Source organism: Rhinatrema bivittatum, chromosome 9, assembly GCF_901001135.1.
Source record: "Rhinatrema bivittatum chromosome 9, aRhiBiv1.1, whole genome shotgun sequence".
In the NCBI taxonomy this organism is placed as follows: domain Eukaryota; kingdom Metazoa; phylum Chordata; class Amphibia; order Gymnophiona; family Rhinatrematidae; genus Rhinatrema; species Rhinatrema bivittatum.
Window position 1 is genome coordinate 88,265,736 of NC_042623.1, and position 26,239 is coordinate 88,291,974.

The 26,239-nt window shown below is 46.0% G+C and overlaps 1 protein-coding gene across 3 annotated transcripts in view; it reads left to right on the forward strand.

Moving 5' to 3' along the window:
- The first annotated feature begins 1,332 nt into the window (after window positions 1-1,332).
- ASZ1 (ankyrin repeat, SAM and basic leucine zipper domain containing 1) overlaps window positions 1,333-26,239 on the forward strand; it is a 434,600-nt gene continuing 409,693 nt past the window's right edge. For all 3 annotated transcript variants that reach the window (XR_003858727.1, XM_029616793.1, XM_029616795.1), the window contains exon 1: window positions 1,333-1,499. Coding sequence is in view for 2 of the 3 variants with exons in the window: in XM_029616793.1 (XP_029472653.1) it covers window positions 1,401-1,499 (99 nt within the window). In the remaining variant the exon portion in view is untranslated. The remainder of the gene's footprint in view (window positions 1,500-26,239) is intronic.

Below are 26,239 nucleotides of genomic sequence, written 5' to 3' on the forward strand. Positions count from 1 at the left end.
ATCTCATCCCATGGCAGCTGAAGAAGAGAGGTTCACTACCCATCAGCCACCGGAGGGGGGATGAAGACAGAATGAGGCCCAGCAGGCCGCCACAAAGCCCAACCCATGGTGGCCAAAGATGAGGACCTGCAACCTCTCAGCCACCAACAGACATCGTCTTGCCAGCGGATGAAGATGGAGTAAGGCTTGGCAGACTGCCGTCGAGTCTATCCCATAATGGCTGAAGCAGAGAAAAGCAGAGGACCCAGTGACTGCCAGAGGACCCCATCTCGCTGGCAGCTAAAGGAGACCCAGAAGAAAGGGAGAGGCCCTGAGCTTATGTTAATGCGTGAGAGTGTAAGTGTATGCGCTTGTGAGAATGTGTGTGCTTGTGGGAGCGCCTGTGTGAGATTCTATGTGTGTGGGAGAACCTGGGTGTGTATAGGAGCATATGTGTTAGGGGAAATTTATTTATTTATTTATAACTTTTTTTATACCGAAGTTCAGGTAACAGAATTACTTATCACTCCGGTTTACATTATAACAAGTAGAAAACAATGACAACATATGTCTTACAATGAACAAGGGAGTGAACAACTTGGATAATATAACATAACTAGGAACAGTAGCAGTATGTACTATTAGAGCGAAACTAGCGCATGGGGAGGGAGGTTTGTTAATGGGGGGGGGGAGGGGGAAGGAAGGTTGTTCGAGGAGGGGGGAATTTCTTATTGATGAGTAAAAACATGAGCATAGGTTCTGGACGTCAACAGTATGAAAACAGTCTATGGGAGCTGTGGAAGACTAAGTAAGTTAAGGGAATGCTTAACTATCTGTGAGTATGGGCTAAAGTGTGTTAGGGGGAGTCTGTGTGTTAGGAAGAGAGAGCCTCAGTGTTTGTGTGTGAACATGTGTGTGCTAGGGAGAGAGACCATCTGCTTGGGGGGGGGGAAAGAAAGCCTGTTAGGTGTGAGACTAGGCCCAAACGTTTACTACTGAAAAGCCCATGTTTGGATATGAGGGCTTTTATGCAAAATACCAGAATCTGTGAAAACAAATGTGGCTATTTAGTACATCATCGTCATAAAATGATACTCCTTAAAGCCCTCCTCTTATGATCTGGAACTTTCAGATAACCCTAAATAGTTTCCATCCGGGAGCTTCTATAGCGTGCTGCACATTCAGCCCTCAAAGAGCATGGCATGTAGATTATCGGTTAAGAGTTAAATAAAGAAATAAAAATAAGGAAAACTCTGGGCATTGGATAGGCAAACTCGCAATGTTTTTTTTTTTTTTTTGGACTTTCGTTTGCATACACGTGCCTTTGGCGGAAGTGACGTAGAACGAGCAAGACGTAGACGTTGGCGGGAACAGAGGCAGAAGGCGCTCGTGCTCAGTGCTGAGTTGGGTTTGTGGCTAGGATGGCGGAACGTGGTTTCTTCGCGCTGGCAGGGGGCGGCGAGAGTGACGATAGTGAAGACAGCTGGGACATTGGGTTCCGGAGAGAAGAGCCTTCTAAGGTACCCGCACAGGGAAGCTTTGGGCATTGGCCGGGTAACTGGAGATTTCCGTCACGCAGTCAGGTCTCTGTCGGCTGAGGGAAACATTGGGTTGGGGGAGAGTGAATGTGGCGCAAAAAACGTTAAAGACTGGGTAAAGGTACTCAATGTGTTTTAGACACCGTTCGTCACTTCTCTTCAGAAAAATAGCTTTTAGTTTGGGCACAATTTAAAAGAAGCTGCGGTAGTTCAGAGCGGTATCTGAGGAGATATTGTTCTGGCATGCTGCTTGGGGAGGCTCTGCTGTTACAGCCGCCAGCCGAAAGTCAGAAGGTGCTCCTTCCTGCTGTGCTTCCTACGAGGGAAGGGGGAGGGGTTGTGGAGCGCAGCCGACCTCCCCGCTGTCCGAGTGGCAGGCGATTGGAAAGCCGGAGTTATAAGGAGAGCTGGAGAGAGAACTAGTTTCTTGGAAGACTAGGATCGGCAAACTCCTTCTTTCCTTCGGCCAGGCGCCTGAGAAGTAGGAGCCAGGGTTCAGGGAAAAAATATTGCTGGACCCGGACTTTAGTTGGAAATTGGGGTGCCTTTAAAGGTTTTCACATCCCTGTTCTACTTCTCTTTGAACGTTTTTAATTGTGTGCCAATGCACAGTAGAGGCCTATTGTGTCAGAGTTCAATAAACATTTGAAGGAATTGAAGTTTTGATGATCAGCCTAGAACGAGGAGAGAGACTTATTGGTCTCTGTCTTGCTAAAAATTTAAATATTCAGTTCGATGCATTAAAACATTTTAAGTCATACAATAATGCTAAAAGTGTTGCATTATTATATAGAATTAAATTTTTGGGGAACAAATAGTGTGTTTTCCCCCCAGTATTTTCCATTTTACTTTCTCTGGCCTTTAGGAGTAGACTTGTAACATAGCAACATAGTACTGACTGCAGAAAAGGACTACATGGAAGCTTCTTTTGGTAATATCTGCCACACCATGCACGTTACCACCATGTTTCTCTTAAGGGTAGCAACTGCCATTCTGTGCAGTTACCCTTGAGCCTTATGAAAACGCATAAAACATTTATTGCTAGTAACATTTTTACTGGGTGATGAGCCTTCTTGAAAATTCATACAGTGCTGCTTGACGTACTTTGCTTATGGGCTTGGCTGTAGAAACAGGCCTGTACTTTTTCTTCTATGTCTGCTTATCAGTTCTCCAAAGTCAGGGCTCATGTTGATTGTCATCTGAATACAATTCCTCTCCTTGCCCCGCTGTCAAATCAAAGAGCGATGTTGCAATTGCGACAAAAGCATCAAGGCTTATTGGTTAAGGGTAGAAATCCCATGCCTTCTGTTAAGGGTAGTAATTGCTGCTCTGTGCCGGTTACCCCGATGCTTATCAGTTCTTCAAACTGTAAAAGTTGGGACCCTTGTTGGTTGTTGTCTGAATCCAAGCCCCCTTTTTCCCCCTGTCATTGAAGCAGAGAGCTCTGTTTTTCTTGTACTAAATCTTAGTAAACTGAGATTTGTTTTCTTTTTTCATGGACTGAGTGATTCCTTCCCCACCCACTTGTCTTTTAAATACCTTAATAATCAAATCCAAAGCTCAAAATTTAAGTGTTGTCCTACATTCTATTCTCTCTCTTTCTCTCTGTGACCACAAATAAGTCACTATTTGTAGCTGTTTCTTTAAACTCCAAATGATCCTCCCCATTAAACCATTCTTATAAACCTCTGATTTCTTTCTTGTCTCACAGGCTTTACTTCTATCATCTCTAGACTATTGCAGTTCCCTCTACCTAGGATTACCTCAGTCTACATTGCAGGCCTTAAGGGTCATCCAGAACTCTGCAGCCCATTTGTTCTCTGGGACTTACATGCACATGTTTCTCCAACTCTAGCAGAGCTTCACTGGTTGACCATATGCTAGCGCATTAGATTTAAAATCCTGACAGTTTAAATCTATTAAAGGCCATGCACCTAATGGTTTTCCCAAACCTATCATCTACTATCCCACTTGTTCTTTACAGTCCACATCAGAAGGTCTGCTGGTTGTCCCTGATTTTAAAAAAGATCTGACTAGCCCCCTATTTTGATCATATGTTTAGTGTTGCAGGCTATCAACTGTGGAATAAACTCCCAGATGACCCTAAGACGAAAATGACCTACTGCATATCAGAAAATTTCTGAAATCACATCTGTTTTTTTTCTGCATTTCCAGTCTAATTTACCCTTTTGGTCACTTCTTTTTTTTTTTTTTTTTTTTAATTTTTTATTTATTGCATTTCTTATAATTATTACAAAATTACAATTGATACCAAGAAGATACATCATTCAAAGAAATCAAATCTTAGTACTATTTATATTTCAGTATCATATCATTAATAAAGGGTAATAAAGGAAAATTATTAGATAAACATTGACGATAAGTAAACACTACGGAGCATATACAGGAACAAAATTATATTAACCGATATTCTTCCTAGTACTCCTTCATTCATTTATACTTGTAATCCCTTTATTACTGCTCTACGGGGTGGGTGTCTAGAAACGCTCTTAGTTGTTCTGGGACATTAAAGATATATGAATTTTGTTGGTATTTTATAAAGCATTTGCAGGGATAGCGTAGAGAAAATTGGGCTCCTCTATCTACCACTTCCTTACGAAGTGCTATGAAATTTTTTCGCCCGATTTGTGTTATTCGCGTAACATCCGGGAATATTCTCACTGGTGCTCCATAGAAATCTAATTTCTGTTGTCGAAAATGAAGTTTCAACACTTCATCTCTCTCTGATTGGGACATAAATTGTACCAGTAAGATAGCTCTACTTTCAATTTTAGATTCGTAAGATTTCTCTAGGAAATCAGTCAGGTTAAAAGTTTCTTCAACCTTTGCATTTTTATCCACTTTAGCCTGTTGTAAATAATAAGCCTTAGATAATTTAGGCAAGGAATTCTTTGGGGTCTGCGTGCTTGCTGAGAAGGAGGAGCCGGTAGACTATAAAACTCTGTCTACTCGGGTAGACGTCGCCGCACTATTCTTTGGGGTCTGCGTGCTTGCTGAGAGGCCCCGTTTGCTACGTTCCTTACCTGTTCGGATTTGGCGCTGCTGGTGACGTCGGAGAAGGAGGAGCCGGTAGACTATAAAACTCTGTCTACTCCGGCGCGACGGTTAAGCCGCGCGTGGTCAAGGGGCGCGCTCGGCTTAGTCCGGCTTCGTCCGGATTGGGCCGGCATTGGGCGAACAAATTTGTCTCTGAAGAAAGTGCGGCCTTAGAAAACGGCGACAAGATAAGTAAAATTAAAATTCTTCTTGGGTTAAAATTGGAAGCATTCATTTGACTATTTTCTTTAAGAAGTGAAAAAAGGCTTGACAGTATTACCTGGTGAAGTGTGCCATGCCCCACTCAAAAAGAAAAGCAAAAATCAGAGAATTATCTGCAACATCAACACCAGTAAAATCACATCAAGCAACTATTCCTGATTGCTTTCAAACTTCTTCATTAAAAACACCGGTTGGAGCCGCTAGCGGCATGACTCAGGAGCAGGAGTCTGCCGCTCTGGCTAATGAACTATCTCTTACCCCCGGTGCCCCGGAGAAACCGGCTCCTCCCATTATGGATTATGAGTGCGCCAAAATGACATCAGGAGGCCCACTCAATCTCTAGAGATGTTGGGATTCCAACTAAAATCTCAATGGACATTGAAGATCCAAAGTCCTGGGAGATTGGAGAAGGCTCGGACATTTTGGGAGGAAATGGCAGTTCTCAAAAGCCTGGGGAGGGTGATTCGGGAAACATGGGACAAGATATATTAGAGATAATTCCCAAAAAATTAACTTTGGAGGAATTAGGATTAATGATTATGAAGATGCAGAAGTCAATTAATAAGTTAACTTTAAATGTGCAAGAAGTTTTAAACAAAAATGCATCTGTGCAAGGGAAGGTAGAGATATTGGAGAAGAATGTTAATACTGCTGTTGAAAACATTGGGGGAATACAGAAAATTCAGGTTAATGTAATAAAATCTATACAAGAACATGAGGGGAGATTAGAAATGATAGAGAACATGAGTAGAAAACTGAATTTAAGAATATTAAATTTTCCACAAGTTCATCTGGTTACTCCAGGGGATTTGTTTAATAGTTATCTCAAGAATATTCTAAAATATTCAGATAATTCCTTTTTTTTTTTTTTTAAATTTAATCTTTATTAAATTTCTTAAAACATTTTTCTATGAAAAAAGAAAATAAGAAAATTTGGGTTACATTTCCAAAACAAACATTCTTCAGGTAATCTCACAAAGAAAAAATCCAAATGTAAACTCAAATATAGTCCACATTACTGGGAGGTTTTACATTGATAATCAAATAGGAAAATTTTCATATAAGCATTGTTCCCTGTACGTACCTGGATCAGTCCAGACAGTGGGTTATATCCCCCAACCAGCAGATGGAGTCAGAACAGAGTTTGAGAGCATCAGCATATAGAGTAGTGCACCCTCTGCTGGAGCTCAGTATTCTTCTGACTCCAGCAGATGCGAGTGGGGGGATCCACTAGCTCCCCCAGATTGACAGGGTTTCTTCATTTTTAGTTCTTTCTTTCTTTTTCTCCACAGTATTTCTCTGTCATATGTTTCTCTTCATTTTGGATCCTTAAAGTTTAAAAAAAAAAAAGTTTTCAATTTTTGAGGAGGCATGTGTCTGTGGCTTTGTCTTCTCTATTCTGTACTCCTTTCCTCTTCCGTTGGGGTAAGTGGAAGTTTTTTGAATTTCTTTCTCCACAGGTTTGCTTCCTTTTGGTGGTGCCCCGTGGATGCTGGTGGTTCCGGCCGCTCCATGCGTCGTCGGGGGTCCCGCGGTTCGTAAGCTCCGCCTGTGGGTGTGTGCTCAACTAAAACGGGGGTTTTCCCCCGCAGTTACTGGACCCCTTCTGCGGGTTGTTAGGGCCATTTCCAGGCCCCCCCGCGGCACTAGCTCGTCTTTGGCCCCCCCCCCCCCCGAGGCTTTTCTTTTTCCCGGTGCTGACATGCCGCGGTCCTCGAGGTGTGAGGCCTGCGGCGAGCCGGGAAATCAATTTCTGAGGGAGGGGCTTTGTGAGCGGTGCTTCCCCGACGGGGAAGGCACCCTGCAGTCCTCCGGTGCGATTTCGGACCTGCCTCCTCCTCAGCCCGGGTGGCGCGGGCCGGCCACGACGCCGCCTTTGGCGGGAACGGTGGCCATTTTAGGGGGTCAGCGTGAGACGGACTCGCTCCCAGATGCAGACAGGATTGGTTGCACTGGCTCTCAACAGGCTTTGCCCCCGGCGGGAGGTTTGCCCGACCGGGGCTCCCAGGACGGTCCCCCCCCCCAGGGATTCCAATCAGCTCTCCGTTTTTCTCACCTGACTTTATTCTGGCAATGCACATGGCTTATTTGCAAGGTATGGGAGCGCAGGCGCCTAATCCCCTGGGGACCCCTCCCCCCAAGGTTCCTAAACTTGCTGTTGGTCTCACCGCCTCGTCCGTTACGCCTGGATCCCTGCCGGGTCCCTCTCCCGTGCCACCCCGGCGTACCACCGGGGTGGCTTCGCCGGTGAGAGACGTCTCCCCGGAACCCCCGGAGGCGCATCCGGATGGACATAAGGAGGGGGACGACCCTCGAGCCCTACGGATTTTTCAAAAAGAAGAGCTGGATGAACTCATCCACCACATTATTCAGGAGCTGGACCTCGACCCACCTCCGGATCCGCCGATCCCTGTGGCTCCTGCCGTCGCCACCTCGTCTCGCAAAGGAGATCCAGTACTTGCCGCCCTCCGTCCTAGAGCAAGGGCTTTCCCTATTCATGAGTCCTTCCTACAGCTTCTCACCAGGGAGTGGGACACTCCCGAGGCATCCTTGAAAGTCACACGTGCCATGGAAAAGCTATACCCGCTCCCCGAGGATTTTTTGGATCTTATCAAGGTTCCCAAGGTGGACTCAGCGGTGTCGGCAGTGACCAAGAGGACAATCATCCCGGTTACGGGGGGAACGGCCCTGTGGGATACGCAGGACCATAAACTAGAGACCTTCCTCAAGAGGGTCTTCGAAGTCTCCGCCCTGGGTATGCGGGCCATGATGTGCAGTTCGCTCGTGCAAAGGGCCAGCTTACTCTGGGTACAGCAGCTTCTCACCTTTCAGGAATTGCCCCCCGAAGAGGCCGCCCAGGCGGACCGGCTGGAATCTGCCATAGCATACGGGGCGGACGCCCTGTATGATCTCTTTCGCGTAATGGCGAGGTCCATGGTTTCGGTTGTAGCAGCCAGATGGCTCTTGTGGCTTCGCAACTGGGCAGCGGATGCTTCCTCCAAGTCGAGCCTTGGCTCCCTCCCCTTTCGGGGGAAGTTCTTATTTGGAGAGGACCTGGATTAGATCATCAAGTCACCGGGGGAAAATTCGGTGCATCGGCTGCCGGAGGATAGACAGCGTTCCTTCAGATCATTTTCTTCCGGTAGAACCAGGGCCAGGGCACAGCGACATTATAGGTCTTACCGACAGTCCGCTTCCCGGACACAGCAGACAAGACCCCAGCCTTGGTCTCGTTCCTTTCGTGGGCGGAGGCCCGCGAGAGAGGGTCCAGGGCAGGGAATTCCGCCCACAAAGTCATCCCAATGATGCCAAAGGAGCCCACTTATCACCTCCCCGGATCGGAGGCCGTCTCATAGACTTCTACGAGGAGTGGGCAGTAATCTCCACGGACCAGTGGGTGCTGGACACCATAAGAGACGGTTACGCCTTGGAATTTGTCCGCCCCCCGAGGGACCGGTTCATCTTCTCCCCCTGTGGTTCGGATCTCAAGAGGATAGCGGTTCAACAAACACTAGACCGACTGCAGGAAATAGGGGCCATCGTTCCCGTCCCCTTCGAGGTGGGCTTGGGCCACTATTCCATTTACTTCATCGTTCCCAAAAAGGACGGTTCCTTTCGCCCCATCCTGGACTTGAAGGAGGTAAACAAGGCCCTCAGGATCACCCGGTTCTGCATGGAGACTCTCCGATCAGTGATTGCCGCAGTGCACAAGGGAGAATTCCTCGCTTCACTGGACCTCTCGGAAGTGTACTTGCACATTCCCATCCTGCCGGCTCACCGGCGGTATCTTTGCTTCAAGATTCTCGGTCAACACTTTCAGTTCAAGGCGCTTCCCTTCGGTTTGGCGACCGCACCTCGGACCTTCACAAAGATCATGGTAGTGGTGGCGGCGGCCCTCCACAAGGAGGGTATCCTAGTACATCCGTATCTAGACGACTGGCTGATTCGAGCGAAGTCCTTCTCACATGATCAGACCTCAGTGGCCAGAGTAGTACAATTCCTACGCGCTCTGGCCTGGGTGGTGAACCTTCCAAAGAGTTCCCTTGTGCCCTCGCAACATCTGGATTTCTTAGGGGCGAGCTTCGATACCCGGCGGGGGATGGTGTTCCTGCGCCAGGACAAGGCGCAAGCCCTGAGAGAGCACGTGTCTCGGTTTTCGGCTCTGGAAGACCCAACCGCCTGGAATTATCTGCAGCTCCTGGGAGTAATGGCCTCCACCATCGACATGGTACCCTGGGCGTTTGCACATCTGCGTCCACTGCAGGCGTCCCTACTATCCCGCTGGAAACCAGTCTCCCAAGAGTATCAGCTGATCCTGCCGCTTCCATCATTAGCCAGGAAAAGCCTGGATTGGTGGCTTGTCCCCTCGCATCTGGCTCGGGGAGTCTCGCTCGAGGTTCCCAATTGGGTGGTGGTGACCATCGATGCCAGCCTCGCGGGATGGGGCGCAGTCTGCGAAAGAAGCGCCACTCAAGGGACTTGAACACCAGAGGAGGCAAAGTGGCCGATCAATCGCCTAGAAACGAGAGCCGTGCGTTTCGCTCTCCAGCGTTTTCTTCCCCTGGTGCGACACAGGGAGGTGAGGATCCTCTCGGACAATGCCACCACAGTGGCCTACATCAATCGGCAAGGGGGGACAAGAAGCAAGCATGTCTCCCTCGAGTCTACTCCCCTGATGGAGTGGGCGGAGAGCAATCTCGTCCGGATAGCGGCCTCTCACATCGCCGGGGTGGACAACGTTCAGGCAGACTTCCTGAGTCGTCAACAGCTAGACCCCGGCGAGTGGGCTCTCTCCGACGAGGCAATGCATCTCATCATCCGTCGTTGGTGGACTCCACGCCTCGATCTAATGGCGACCTTTCTCAACGCCAAGGCTCCACGCTTCTTCAGCCGCAGAAGAGAGCGCGGCGCGGAGGGGGTGGATGCCCTCGCCCTTCCGTGGCCGTCGGATCAACTGCTCTATGTGTTTCCTCCTTGGCCTCTGGTCGGCAAGGTTCTCCGCAGGTTAGAACATCATCGAGGGACTGTAATTCTCGTCGCCCCGGAATGGCCCCGTCGGCCATGGTTCGCAGATCTACTTCAGATGACGGTGGACGGCCCACTTCGCCTGTCCCATCTTCCTCATCTTCTGCGCCAGGGTCCGGTATTTTTCGAGCAGGCAGAACTCTTCTGTCTTGCGGCCTGGCTTTTGAACGGCGCCGTTTCCGCCACAGAGGCTACCCGGAGACAGTGATCTCAACGATGCTTCGTTCCCGCAAGCCTTCGACCTCCGTCGCTTACGTCCGAGTTTGGAAAGTCTTCGAAGCATGGTGTTCCGACCGCGGAGTCCAAACCATGGAGGCGACTGTCCCGCTGATCCTTCATTTCCTACAGGATGGTCTGGATAACTGTCTCGCCTATAATTCGCTCCGGGTTCAGGTGGCGGCCTTGAAGGACTGCTCTCTACCCCTTCAGCCGGATATCGCACGATTTTCTGAAGGGTGCCAAACACCTGCGGCCACCGGTCAGGGTTCCTTTCCCTTCTTGGAGTCTCAACTTGGTGCTGCGCATGCTGTCGGGCCCTCCTTTTGCAGCCCTGAGGGGGTCCTCCCTCAAGGACCTGACCCTCAAGACGGTTTTCCTGGTAGCCATCTCTTCTGCTCGCCGGATTTCAGAACTTCAAGCCTTGTCCTGCCGAGACCCTATTCTGCGTTTCTTCGACTCCGGGGTTTCCCTTCGTACGGTGCCATCCTTCCTACCAAAGGTGGTCTCGGCCTTCCACGTCAATCAAACGGTGGAGCTTCCAGCGTTTGCTCCAGAGGAACCCCGGTCTCTCCGGCTCCTGGACGTCAAGCGTGTACTGCTCCGCTACCTGGAGGTTACCGATGACTTCTGGGTATCTGATCATTTGTTTGTCCTCTGGTCAGGACCGAGGAGAGGTTCTCAGGCATCCAAGACGACTATTGCTCGCTGGATAAAGGACGCCATCTCTTCCGCTTACATTGCGGCGGGGCGGGTGCCGCCTCGCAGCGTCTCGGCTCATTCCACGGGATCCCAAGCGGCGTCCTGGGCGGAATCTCGCTCTGTTTCCTCCCAGGAAATCTGCCATGCGGCGACATGGAAGTCGTTGCACACTTTTTCCAGACATTACAGACTACACCTGGCGCCTCAGGGCACGGGTTCTTTTGGCGATCAGGTTCTCCGAGCAGGTCTCTCAGGACCCCACCCGGTTTAGGGAAGCTTGGGTACATCCCACTGTCTGGACTGATCCAGGTACGTACAGGGAAAAGAAAATTATTCCTTACCTGCTAATTTTCGTTCCTGTAGTACCATGGATCAGTCCAGACGCCCGCCACTAGGGGTTTCATTAGGTCCTGCTCGGATTCTTCCAGGTATCTTTCATTCTGTTTGTCTCTGATTAGTGTTACTGTTCACAGCTCCTCACAAGTTGACTGTTGCTGGTCCCGTTGACCGTTTGTTTACTTATATCTTTCTCTGTTCCTCTTTGGGAACAGTTCTGGATCCGAAATGTTGTGTGTTTTGCTTTTGGGCTTTGCTATGCGTAATACTGAGCTCCAGCAGAGGGTGCACTACTCTATATGCTGACGCTCTCAAACTCTGTTCTGACTCCATCTGCTGGTCGGGGGATATAACCCACTGTCTGGACTGATCCATGGTACTACAGGAACGAAAATTAGCAGGTAAGGAATAATTTTCTTATATTGCGGAGTGTTATATATCTTTGACCAATACATTTTCCATTAGAGTCATTACAAATTTCTCAACCTTCTTTATCAGAAAGAAATAGTTCTAAATGTGTTGGCTCTGAGAAAACAAACTTATTTTTATTAAACTTAATCAAGCATCTGCAGGGAAACTGTAGCTCCTATAGCTAACACTCTTTCTTTCAAACCAAGAAAATGTTTTCTTCTCAGCTGGGTGTTTTTAGAAACATCAGGAAACACCTGAATTAATTGCCCACAAAATTTAAATCCTTTGTTTCTAAAATATTTTTGCAATACTAAATTTTTATCTTGTTCCAAACCAAAGACAACGATTATGTTGCTCTTGATTGTATATCATCTACTGATGATTCTAAAAAAAGCTGTTAAATTAGGACTTTGATCTGACAAAACATTTATGCCTCCTTCAGGGGCCACTACAGCTCTTCTCTGTTTTGACAGGTAATACATCTTAGAAATTAACAATTCCTTAGAGATACCAAGTATCTTTTTTACATATTTCTTGAATAATTCATGTGCAGACAAAAGTTTGTTACTTGGAAAATTCAAGAAATGTAGATTTTTACTTCTTAAGTTGTTCTCCAAATTTTCTAATTGCCTGTATACAGTCAGTGAGTCCTTTAGAAAAGCAGTCCCAGAAGATTGTAAAGAGGAGATTTGTGACAGTGAGGAAACACTTGCTGCTTCCAATACTTCTATCCGCTGTCCTTGGTCTTCCAATTTGTCTTTAATTTCAACAACATTATTAGAAGATTGAGATATGGACTGGGATAATTTCCTCTCCATATTTTAAACGACTCTCCATACATCTACCAGCGTGATGTTTTCAGGCTCAGGTGATTCAGATGGTTCCTGATCAATTTCCAAAGGGATCTCTTCATTCCTCCCCGAAGCTCCCTTCTCATCTTTACTTTCGTCTAAAGCCTCTGCTAGTAATCTGGATGTTAAATCTCTCAAGTTAGGGGCAGCTTTAAAAATACTATCCCCATCACTTCCAAGAGTTATATTGGAAGCTTGGCCCTGGGCCGGACTTGCGGTGGCCCCCGACGAAAATGATGTCTCAAATATGGCGGCTGCGCACCGCTGCTCCCAGCTTTAAATAGGGCAGCGTTCACTTCCGGTTCTCCCAGGAAGGTCAGGGTTCCGCTCTTTCACCTGCCGCAGTCAGTCCTCCTTGCCCGAACGGCGTGATGTCTCCACAGGGAAAGGCCTCCCCTTTTGGTCACTTCTATGCTTTGCCATTGTGATAGATGTGGTTGAGAATAAGCCACCTTACCTTGTATGTTTGTTTTTTTTTTTCCTGTCAATAAGCAGGCTTAGGGGCAGATTGGCCTATCGGGGCTTTGGGCATGCCCCGGTGCGGCTGGTTACCCCAATCACGTGATAGGTGTTGGTTGCCGCGATTCTGTACTAGGCATATGGCCACGGTGAGTGTTGGTATTGATGTTTTCTGGTTGGTACTTAAATATAATACTCACATTGTTTTAAGTGATGTTTTTACCTCAGAAGACTATACTTTGAATTTCAGATAAAATGTTGTATATAAATGCATAAATTGTAATTGTGTTTGGGGAGGGCAAGGCTGGGGGGGAGAGAGGAATGCAAGGCTGTAAGACTCTTTTGGTTCTTAATACTCTTGCACTGGCTCTGGCTTTGCTGGCTCCACATAGGAAAATAAGGTTCCATCTGGAGCTGTGCTGCTGTCGATCACGGACTCCCCAGTTTCAGCCAGACCTCTGTTAGAATCTGACTGTGATAACTTGCCCCATGAATTAGTTCAACTTTGGGACTCCTCTTTGACAGTTTCCTCTATCAGTTGGCCCCATTAAAAGCACAAAAAGAAGAGGACCAAAATAGCCCCCTGGTATAATTCCTCTCTACAGATTAAAAAAGATGAATTAAGAAGAACTAAAAGAAAGTGGAGGCTCCATCCAACCGCTTCGAATAAAACTAACTACAGTCTTTACCTTAAAGATTACCAGGTTGCAGTAATGAATGCAAAAAAAATCATATATTTACTCAATTATCAGTTACAATTAACAATCTCAAATAATTATTCCAAACTGTTGAGAAGATTTGCCCTTTATCACGGTCAACCATTCTCCTACAAATTGCTCCAGGAGAGAACAGAACCAACATGTTTGCTGAATACTTTAGCCAAAAAATCATTAATTATAAATAAAAACCTCCAAGGCCACACTATTATAGTCGATGACTTGATTCTAGATGGAATAATACGGATGATTTTGAATCGATAACTGATTCTGATATTGTTCAAGTAATATCTAAAATGAATTCTTCCTCGTGTCCTCTAAACTCTTCTTCCACAGCTTTACTAAAACTAATTAGAAATGAAACCTCTGGATTTATTGCTAAATTGACAAATTCATCTCTCGATTATGGTATACTTCCCGACTCCTTAAAACAAGCCTCAATTCAGCTCATCCTGAAAAAACCAAAACAAAAAACAAAAAAACCCACTTCAATGAATCAGACTGCAAAATCAAATTATCGTCCTATCTCATCATTATCATACCTGAACAAAATCATTGAAAGCACAGTTCTCCAGCAACTTACAAACTTACTTGACTCCCATGTTATTCTGGCCCAATACCAATTTGGTTTTCGCAAACATCATAACATTGAGACACTTCTACTTTCCAGTTTTGACCCCATTAGATGTGGTTTATATTGTGGAGTCTCCTTTGCTCCTATTTTACTTGACATTTCTGCAGCTTTTGACACTATAGATCATACCATTCTTTTGATTCAGCTTCAATCCTTGGGTATTGCTGGTACTGTACTGTCCTGGTTTTCTTCCTATCTTTCTTTTTTTTTTTTAATGAATAGTTTTATTGAATTATGACACATTCTTCCTATCTTTGTAACCGAACATGCCAACTCAGGGCTGAAGCAGAAACCTCTACGTGAATCCCATTGAACTGTGGTGTACCCCAAGTTCAGCTTTATCTGCTACAATATTCATCTACCTGATCCCTTTGTGTCATCTTCTTGCCAGCTTTGGAATACATTATAAGTTATATGCAGATGATAAACAATTCTTTTTTTCCTCTATTAAAAAAAACAAAACCTCATGGAATGAGACTGAGGAACATATAATACACTGCTTGTCCACTGTTCACACCTGATTATCTGTTAACAAGCTTGTCCTCAACATCTCAAAAACTGAAATCATAATTCTATCTCATTTTCCCAATCCACATATCCCAACTGGAGTTACTTTTAAGAACTTAAATATTTCAATTTCAAAGACAGTTCATAACGTGGGTGTTATTGATCCTGCCCTCTCGATGCAAGAACACATTAAATCTCTTACACAGGCTTCATTCTATAAACTTTGATTATTACATCACCTGAAACCTCTGTTAGACCCTGCTGACGTTCACACGGCCCTTCAGTCTCTTCTCTTTTCAGTTTAGACTATTTGTAATTCTCTATTCCTGGGTCTTCCATCCTACACAATTCGGCCCCTTCAAATTATTCATAGAAACATAGAAATGACTGCAGAAGAAGACCAAACGGCCCATCCAGTCTGCCCAGCAAGCTTCACACATTTTTTCTCATACTTATCTGTTTCTCTTAGCTCTTTGGTTCTATTTCCCTTCCACCCCCACCATTAATGTAGAGAGCAGTTCCACCATTAATGTAGAGAGCAGTTCATTTCCCTTCCATCCCCACCATTAATGTAGAGAGCAGTTCAAAATTCAGTAGCCAAATTGACTGGTTTACCTATCCGTGATCATATAACACCGCTATTACAGTTGTTTCATTGGTTACCTATCACATTCCATATCAATTATAAACGATTATATCACCTCTCCATGGATCACTGCTATTTAAAAATACATACCCCAGCAAGATTATTAAGATCTAGTCAGGGCCTGCTGGATATTCCTTCTCCTAAAACTGCACATTTGGAGGAAATTAGAGAATGAGCTTTCTCAGTAGCAGGATCCTTTTTCTGGAACTTCCTTCCAATTGAAATCAGACTACTAAAAGAGCCCAAATGCTTCAAAAAGGCATTAAAAACATTTACCGTATTTTTCGCTCCATAAAACGCACTTTTCCCCCCCCCCCCCCCCCCCAAAGTGGGGGGAAAATGTATGTGCGTCTTATGGAGCGAATATAAAAAAACCCCAAAACTAAAAATCAAACAAAACCCCCCCACCCTCCTGACCCCCTCCCCCCCAAGACCTGTCAAAAATCCCTGGTGCTCCAGCGGGGGTCCAGGAGCGGTCCGGGAGCGATCTCCTGGGCTTGGGCCGTCGGCTGCCAGTAAACAAAATGGCACCGACGGCCCTTTGCCCTTACTATGTCACTGGGGCCGACCAATGGCAGCGGGAGCCCCTGTGACATAGTAAGGGCAAAAGGCCGTCGGTGCCATTTTGATTACTGGCAGCCGACGGCCCAAGCCCAGGAGATCGCTCCCGGACCGCTCCTGGACCCCTGCTGGACCACCAGGGACTTTTGGCAGGTCTTGGGGGGGGTCAGGAGGGTGGGGGTTGTTAGTTAATTTAAAGGGTTGGGATGGGGGGGGTTCCCAGAGAAAGAAAAGTTTTCTGATCTGGGGAGTGGACCGAAATGGCCCTCCCCAGACCCGAAAACAAAATGGGGAGAGAAAAAAAAGTTATGCACTCCCCTAATTTGCTCCATAAGACACAGACGCCCGAGGACAGAGCCGGTTTAGCACAAATTTTTTTTTTTTTTTTAATTTCCCCCCTCTGAATCCTAGGTGCGTCTTATGGTCAGGTGTGTCTTATGGAGCGAAAAATACAGTATATACCAAAAAGCCTATTCTTGATAAGTATTTCACCTTAATATTCCCGTATGCTACATCTTTCTTTGTTTTTAATGGAGTGACTGTAATGAGGTTTTTATTGTATTATTGTTAACATAAGAAAATGCCATACTGGGTCAGACCAAGGGTCCATCAAGCCCAGCATCCTGTTTCCAACAGTGGCCAATCAAGGCCATAAGAACCTGGCAAGTACCCAAAAACTAAGTCTATTCCATGTTACCATTGCTAATGGCAGTGGCTATTCTCTAAGTGAACTTAATAGCAGGTAATGGACTTCTCCTCCAAGAACTTATCCAATTCTTTTTTAAACACAGCTATACTAACTGCACTAACCACATCCTCTGGCAACAAATTACAGAGTTTAATTGTGCATTGAGTAAAAAAGAACTTTCTCCGATTAGTTTTAAATGTGCCCCATGCTAACTTCATGGAGTGCCCCCTAGTCTTTCTATTATCCGAAAGAGTAAATAACAGATTCACATCTACCCATTCTAGACCTCTCATGATTTTAAACATCTCTATCATATCCCCCCTCAGTCGTCTCTTCTCCAAGCTGAAAAGTCCTAACCTCTTTAGTCTTTCCTCATAGGGGAGTTGTTCCATTCCCCTTATCATTTTGGTAGCCCTTCTCTGTACCTTCTCCATCGCAATTATATCTTTTTTGAGATGCGGCTACCAGAATTGTACACAGTATTCAAGGAGCGATACAGAGGCATTATGACATTTTCCGATTTATTCACCATTCCCTTTCTAATAATTCCCAACATTGTTTGCTTTTTTGACTGCCGCAGCACACTGAACCGACGATTTCAATGTGTTATCCACTATGACACCTAGATCTCTTTCTTGGGTTGTAGCACCTAATATGGAACCCAACATTGTGTAATTATAGCATGGGTTATTTTTCCCTATATGCATCACCTTGCACTTATCCACATTAAATTTCATCTGCCATTTGGATGCCCAATTTTCCAGTCTCACATGGTCTTCCTGCAATTTATCACAATCTGCTTGTGATTTAACTACTCTGAACAATTTTGTGTCATCTGCAAATTTGATTATCTCACTCGTCGTATTTCTTTCCAGATCATTTATAAATATATTGAAACGTAAGGGTCCCAATACAGATCCCTGAGGCACTCCACTGTCCACTCCCTTAAACTGAGAAAATTGTCCATTTAATCTTACTCTCTGTTTCCTGTCTTTTAGCCAGTTTGCAATCCACGAAAGGACATTGCCACCTATCCCATGACTTTTTACTTTTCCTAGAAGCCTTTCATGAGGAACTTTGTCAAACGCCTTCTGAAAATCCAGGTATACTATATCTACCGGTTCACCTTTATCCACATGTTTAACTCCTTCAAAAAAGTGAAGCAGATTTGTGAGGCAAGACTTGCCCTGGGTAAAGCCATGCTGACTTTGTTCCATTAAACCATGTATTTCTATATGTTCTGTGATTTTGATGTTTAGAACACTTTCCACTATTTTTCCTGGCACTGAAGTCAGGCTAACCGGTCTGTAGTTTCCCGGATCGCCCCTGGAGCCCTTTTTAAATATTGGGGTTACATTTGCTATCCTCTAGTCTTCAGGTACAATGGATGAGTTTAATGATAGGTTACAATTTTTACTAATAGGTCTGAAATTTCATTTTTTAGTTCCTTCAGAACTCTGGGGTATATACCATCCGGTCCAGATGATTTACTATTCTTCAGTTTGTCAATCAGGCCTACCACATCTTCTAGGTTCACCGTGATTTGATTCAGTCCATCTGAATCATTACCCATGAAAACCTTCTACATTACGGGTACCTCACCAACATCCTCTTCAGTAAACACCGAAGCAAAGAAATCCATTTAATCTTTCCGCGATGGCCTTATCTTCTCTAAGTGCCCCTTTAACCCCTCGATCATCTAATGGTCCAACTGACTCCCTCACAGGCTTTCTGCTTCGGATATATTTTAAAAAGTTTTTACTGTGAGTTTTTGCCTCTACAGCCAACTTCTTTTCAAATTCTCTCTTAGCCTGTCTTATCAATGTCTTACATTTAACTTGCCAATGTTTATGCTTTATCCTATTTTCTTCTGTTGGATCCTTCTTCCAATTTTTGAATGAAGATCTTTTGGCTAAAATAGCTGCTTTCACCTCCCTTTTTAACCGTGCCGGTAATCGTTTTGCCTTCTTTCCACCTTTCTTAATGTGTGGAATACATCTGGACTGTGCTTCTAGGATGGTATTTTTTTAACAATGACCACGCCTCTTGGCCTTTTTTTTTACTTTTGTAGCTGCTCCTTTCAGTTTTTTTCTAACAATTTTTCTCATTTTATCAGTTTCCCTTTTGAAAATTTTGCACGAGAGCTTGGATTTGCACACTGTTCCTCTTCCAGTCATTAAATCAAATTTGATCATTTTATGATCACTATTGCCAAGTGGCCCCACCACCGTTACCTCTCTCACCAAGTCCTGTGCTCCACTGAGAATTAGATCTAAAATTGCTCCCTCTCTCGTCAGTTCCTGAACCAATTGCTCCATAAAGCTATTGTTTATTCCATCCAGGAACGTTATCTCTCTAGCGTGACCCGATGATACATTTACCCAGCCAATATTGGGGTAATTGAAGTCTACAAAGTCACAAGTGCAAGTAAAGACATCAAGTCCCATTCACGTAAAGGAATAATTTATTAACCACAAATAGAATTTATATCATAATTTAAATCGGCAACTCCATATCAGTAGTAACAAGCAAGAAGTTTTCTATGTCCCCCGACACGGTCCCGTGTTTCGCGGAGGCTGCATCGGGAGGGACCCAAGGAAATCATTCATATCTAGAAAGTGATATAATATAGTATAAGAAACGGAACAAATACTGCCAAACAGGTAATATCTTTAAAGTACACATACCCATTCCATTCTTCTCAGGAGCGCGCTCACCCTGTAGTCTGACAGGATTGATGAACCTCTGGTGTCTCACTGGCTTCAAGCAGAACATTCCATCGACTCTCTCTCTTACTCCGTATTGGAGGTAGTCTCGCCGCCTTTAAGGGGAGGAGATTTCTCCGGTGCGTTGGGTCGGAGGGAGCAGCGATGGATCCATACCCTAAATACAGTAGCCCCCTCTGGCCTCAATAAAGATATTGAATGGCACCTTTTCTATTAAACACCCTGGTAGTCTCTATTGACAGGTGCCTGCTGATTGTTATATCTCGCGAGAGTTTGTTTTCCGCGCCTTTTCTGCCCTTTTAAATGGCTGTCAGACTACAGGGTGAGCGCGCTCCTGAGAAGAATGGAATGGGTATGTGTACTTTAAAGATATTACCTGTTTGGCAGTATTTGTTCCGTTTCTTATACTATATTATATCACTTTCTAGATATGAATGATTTCCTTGGGTCCCTCCCGATGCAGCCTCCGCGAAACACGGGACCGTGTCGGGGGACATAGAAAACTTCTTGCTTGTTACTACTGATATGGAGTTGCCGATTTAAATTATGATATAAATTCTATTTGTGGTTAATAAATTATTCCTTTACGTGAATGGGACTTGATGTCTTTACTTGCACTTGTGACTTTGTGGATTACCTGATGTGCAAGGTGCTTCTGGTATTTTTGGTAATTGAAGTCTCCCATTATTACTGCACTACCAATTTGGTTAGCTTCCCTAATTTCGCTTAGCATTTCACTGTCTGTCTCACCATCTTGACCAGGTGGACGGTAGTATACCCCTATCACTATAGTCTTCCCCGACACACAAGGGATTTCTACCCATAAAGATTCAATTTTGTATTTAGTCTCATGCAGGATGTTTATCCTGTTGGACTCTATGCCATCCCGGACATAAAGTGCCACACCTCCTCCCGAGTGCTCCTCTCTGTCATTGCGATATAATTTGTACCCCGGTATAGCACTGTCCCATTGGTTATCCTATTTCCACCATGTCTCTGAGATGCCAATTAAGTCTGTTGTCATTCACTGCTATACATTCTAATTCTGCCATCTTACTACTTAGACTTCTGGCATTAGCATACAAACAGTCTAACTTATTTATTTATTGTTTTTATATACAGACATTCGATCGAGATATCCCATCTGTTTACATGTAACTAAATCAAATAAGGCATAACTTGCTTATTTTACATTATAATATGGTAACAGGAAGGAAAGAACAATAGACTATACATGGTATTTGAAGAGAACGAACAATAAGCTGAACATGTGGCTAACTATGTAGCAAGATCTACTTATTTACAATGAAAGCAGGTAACTGCTAACGACGAGGAAAGTGATATTTATAGGATTGCTCTAAAATTGCACAGCAGTGGTGCTGTAAGGTGAGGCAGGGAGAGGGAGGGGTTGTGGGAGGTTGTAAGGGGAGTTGCTTTCAGAGAGAGTTGTGTGCGGAGGGGGTGAGTTAAGTGTCTGGTGGGAAGGCTTTTTTGAAGAGCCATGTTTTGATTTGTTTTTTGAAGACTTGAGTGAGTCACTCAGCCTGAGTGACTCACTGCTCTCTTGATTAACAAATGTTGGTCCCTATTCAAACCCAATCACACTACCTCAACACCTTTCCAAGGTGAGTAACTGAGCTGAACTATTCAACTTTTTTACTTAGGTATACACTGCTCCTAGCTTATTTCTAGCTTCTGGCTACTTTTTGGGGGGTTTTTTTGTGGATTTTTTTTTTTTCAATACAAACACTCAGTTAGTATTAAATACAAACACTCAGTTCTTTAAAAGTCTGGAGAACACTCAGTTCTGCAGACTTTTAAAAATTAACACACTACCTACTGCTACCGTATTGACTGACTAAAAATACAAACAGTCTCACTTGTTCACTGCTTTTCTGACTATTAAAGGCATAAACACACTAAATAATATTCCCAAATAGTTAACTTTGCCCCAATACTTTTTTAAAAAAGACAATGTCCCAAGCAAAAGCTTACTGATTCCTTTCAGCCACCAGCAAGGTGATCCTCTCCTCTCAATGTTCCCACTGGAATGTCCTCTGCAGACTTTCAAGAGGAGTTGGACTGCAGGGTGCAATTGGCGGTGGCATCGAGCCACCGGCCCCACCCGGTGCCAGAGCCTTCTTCCTCAATGTTGACACCGCTGCTAGAGCACCTTGGCGTCCTCCCCACGCAGCCGCTGCCAGTGCCCGGGAGTCCATCGATACCCCAGTGGCCACCGTTGCGTTGCCTCCTCCATCCGGTGTGATTCCTATTATGGATTTGTCTGAAGAGGAAGGCCCGGCGCAGCCCATAGCACCGCCAAGGACTTTGGTTCTGTGACCGGCGTTCCCTGGTCTGGTTCTGGGTTCTTTGGGGGCCTTGGGGCCTGGGTAGGGGCTCTCCACTGGTGTCCCCGAGTGATCTTAATGAGGATGATGACCTGTGGGGGGTTGATACCTGAGTCCTCATCTGAAGACTTGGGGAATCTTCCTTCAGACTCATTTCCTCCAGAGGAGTGGGGCCGTTGTCAACTGGAGGACTTGACCTTTGTGGGTTTTGTCCATGCCATGGCAGAAACCATTCCGTTTCAGCTTCTGATGAAAGTGGATGCCAGGCATAAGATGCTGGAGGTTCTCCAGTTTGTTGAAGTCCGGAAGGAGGTGGTGGCTGTTACTGTACATGAGATCTTCAAAGAATTACTCCTTAGAATTTGGCAACATCCCATCTCTGTGCCTCTGGTAAATAGGAAGCCTGATGCTGTTTATCTGGTATAGCAGGCATTGGGTTTTGAGAGGAGTCAACTCCCACATCAGTCTGTCGTGGAGGAGTCCACCCTGAAGAAGCCAAGCATTCCCATACCTATTCCTCCTCCCCTCCAGGTTGAGAGCACAGAGCGCTGGATGCTCTGGGCAGAAAGGTGTTTCAAAGCAACATGTTGATACACCCGCATTGCTTCCTACCAGCTGTACATGACATAGTATTCTTGGAACCTCTGGAAACAGGTTCTGGAGTTATCCGAACGTCTGCCCCAGCAGCAACAGGACACTTTTTTGGCTCTTGTCCAGCAAGGCTTGGAATGTGGCAAGCAAGAAGTGCGCTCCACCTATGTGTTCGAAGCATCCACTAGGGTGGCAGCATGAGCACTAGTGCCTGCAGGATAGCTTGGCTTCCAGCCTCTGATCTCCAGCCAGAGGTCCAAGAGAAGTTTGGGGACCTCCCATGCACTGGCGAGAACCTTTTTGGTGATAAGGGGAGGGATGCTGTGGCTCAGTTGAAGGATCACCACCCTGTCAGGAAATCCTTGTGGCAGGGCTCATGGAGGTCTTTTTATTGCCAGAGGAAATATCTTCCGGCTTCTCGTGCCTGTGCTCAACATGGGAGCTCTAGTGGCCATCCAAGACAAGAGCAGATCCCCAGGCCTCAGCCGGTGCCCCAACTGAGTCCTGCTGCGAGGGAGCATAAGCCAGTCGGGCATACCCTTGGTGTCTGACCCTCCGTCTAAGGTCAGCTGTGGCTATTCATGTCAGTGTCATCTTGGACCGGTGGGTCTTGTCCATCGTTCATTGAGGGGTATCGTTTCAACTTTCTGGGTATTCTGTGGACTCTCTCCCCTGCCCCTCTTGGGGTTGATCCTCGAATCAGGAAATACTCTTGATGGAGCTCTCTGCCCTTGTAACAGCCAGAGCAGTCAAACCCGTCCCGCTTTGGCAGCAAGGGAGAGGGTTCTATTCTCGCTATTTCCTGATTCCAAAGAGAACAGGGGGGGCTCCAACCTATTTTGGATGTGAGAGCCTTGAACCAGTTTCTAAAAAGAGAAAAGTTCAAAATGGTCTCTCTGGGTATCATGATTCCCGTCCTGCAGAAAGGGGACTGGCTTTGTTCCCTCGATCTGAAAGATGCATATGCCCACATCGAGATCTCCCCAGACACAGGAAATCTCTTCAGTTTGTCATGGGCGAGATGCACTTCCTGTACAGGATGTTGCCTTTTGGCCTTGCCTCAGCCTCCCCATATCTTCAAGTGCCTGGCAGCGGTGGGAGCACACCTCCGCCGTCTAAGGATGCGGGTGTTCCCCACTTGGACAACTGGCTGATCAAGAGTGCCACCCAGGAGGAAGCGCTTCGATCCCTGCACTTGACCATTTAGGTGTTTAAGTCCCTCGGGTTTGTCATCAACTACTTGAAGTCCCATCTGACCCTGTGCTTCATTGGTGCTCTGCTGGACACGGCTCAGGCCAGAGCCTATCTGCCTCACGATCGGGCAATCGTACTGGTGTCTTGCAGATCTGGTTCACCAGAGCCAGCAGCGCTCGGCCCACCTCATGTTCAGTCTTCTGGGTCACATGGCTGCCACTGTCCATGTAATGCCCTTGGCTCACTTGCATATGTGCAGGGCCCAATGGTCCCAAGGGCAGCAGATCACCCAGGACCTCCATGTGTGCATCCGCATTACTCCGCCTCTCCAGACCTCCTTATCTTGGTGGGAGAGCCTTCCTAGTCTGGAGCAGGGGGTTCCTTTCCAGTCTCCCCCTTCCCAGGTCGTGCTCACCATGTATACGTCTTCCCAGGGGTGGGGTCCTATGTGGAGGGCCTCTGCACGTAGGGTCGATGGTCTGCTTAGGAAGCTCAGTGCCAGATCAACTTCCTGGAGCTTCGAGCGATCCATTACGCACTCTGGGCGTTCCGGGATAGTTTGTCCAACAAGATGGACCTGATCCAGACCGACAAGGTGACAATGTGGTTTATCAACAAACATGGATGTATGAGATCGTTCCTCCTGTGCCCGGAAGTGGTTCATATTTGGTTATGGGCTCTGTCTCAGGGCATGCTTCTCCGAGCCATGTACCTTGTTGGAACAGAGAATGTGGTGGCGGACTGGCTGAGTTGAGCCTTCCAGCCCCACGAGTGGTTCCTGTATCAGGAAGTAGCAGATCATATCTTCTGCCTTTTGAGAACCCTGGCGTGGATCTCTTCGCCTCCACTTGCAATAGCAAGGTGAAAAAAAAATCTGCTTCCTGTACAGGTGGGACGGTAAACCAGCCTGACTCGTTCACCCACCATTGGGGTGAGGGCCTTCTGTATGCGTATTCTCCACTTTCTCTGGTGATGAAGACTCTGCTGAAGCTCCAGCAGGACAAGGGGACCATGATCCTTATAGCCCCTCATTGGCCGAGGCAGGTCTGGTTCCCACTCCTGTGGGATCTCTTTCTGTCAGGGACCCGACTGGTCTGGGGACTTCCCCGACCTCATCATGCAGAATTAGGGCAAGCTGTGTCATCCCAACTTCAGGGTGGTGTCTGTGACAGCCTGGATGCTGAGAGGCTAATTTTGCAGGCCCCTTGACCTGTCAGATGTGTCTTGGGTCCTGGTAGCTTCAAGGAAGCCTTCCACTAGACAGTGGAGGAGGTTTGCCATGTGGTGTGAGTGTCACTGTTTAGATCCGTTCTGCTGTACACCGAAACTACTTGGCTATCTGCTACACCTTTCGGATGCTGGCTTGAAGATCAGTTCTGTCAGGGCACACCTGCGTGCCATCGGGGCCTACCACCAGGGGATTGATGGTTTGCTCATCTCTATGCAGCCCATAGTGGGGCGTTTCATGCGAGGTCTGCTTCACTTAAAGCCTCATCTGTGTCCTCCTCCTGGTTCTAGCACCTTAATGTTGTATTGGCTCAACTCATGAAGGATCCTTTCGAGCACTGGGCAACTGGAAGATCATGTTTTTGGTTGTGGTTACTTTGTGCGCATAGTCAGTAAGCATCAGGCGTTGGTGACGTAACCATCATATATGACGTTCTTTCACAACAGGGTGGTTCTGTGTACGCACACTAAATTCCTGCCTTAGGTGGTATTGACTTCCATCTTAACCAATCAATTGTCCTGCCCACCTCTTTTTCCCAAGCCTTATTCGCACCAGGGTGAATGGGCTCTGCACAGCTTGGATTGCAAGAGGGCCTTGGCGTTCTGCCTAGAGCAAACAGCAGGCCATAGGAAGTCTATGCAATTCTTCTTCTCTTTTGACAAGAATAGATTAGGGGTTGCAGTTGCCAAGCAAACCCTAACTGGCTGGCGGATTACATTTCCTTTTGCTATACGCAAATGAGACTGCAGCTTGGGGTCTATGTCAATGCTCACTCTGAGAGCAGTCCCCGTGACTGAGATCTGCAAGGCTGCAACATAGAGCTCCCTCCATGTTTTCGCTGCTCACTCCTGTTTGGACGGAGATGGCTGACAACAGAGCAGTTTTGGCCAGTCTGTCCTCTGGAATCTTTCAACTGTAGAACCCACTCTTCCTGCCTAAGGCCCTTTTTTTGGGTTCAGGCTGCTTCCCGCTGTTAACAGCACCACATGTTATTGTTCCCGTTTGCACCTGGTTGGGTGCCTGTTGTTCTTGCTTTTGTTGTTTGGGAACAGCCTGCAGCTAGGGATTCACCCATGAGTGAGGATTCCCATCCTGCTTGACCTATGAGAAAACAGAGTTGCTCACCTGTAATAGGTGTTCTCCTAGGACAGCAGGATTTTAGTCCTCACGAAACCTGCTGCTATTCTGCAGAGTTGGGTTTCTCCTATGTTTGTTTTATTTTTTCGTAATTCTATGTTACGAGACTGAAGAGGGACCCTGCGTAGATGGTGGCATGCTGGGCATGCTCAGTGGGCCAGGACATAAGTTTTCTGTAGTGGGCTCCATCTGATGATGTTACCCATGCCCTTGGAGAACACCTGTTACAGGTAAGCAACTCTGCTTTTCTACACCATCAAGAAATATAAACATCAATCATAACAGTAAAAACACACTAATAAAAATAATAAATATTTCAAAACAGCTGATAGAATAACATCTGATTTAAAAATCCACAAAATGTTTTTAAAATTTGCCAAATGCTAAGAAAATATTTAACAGCAGACATAATTTAAAACTTATTAAAAAAAAACAAAACAAACAAACCAAACCTTCTGCTCTCCGTA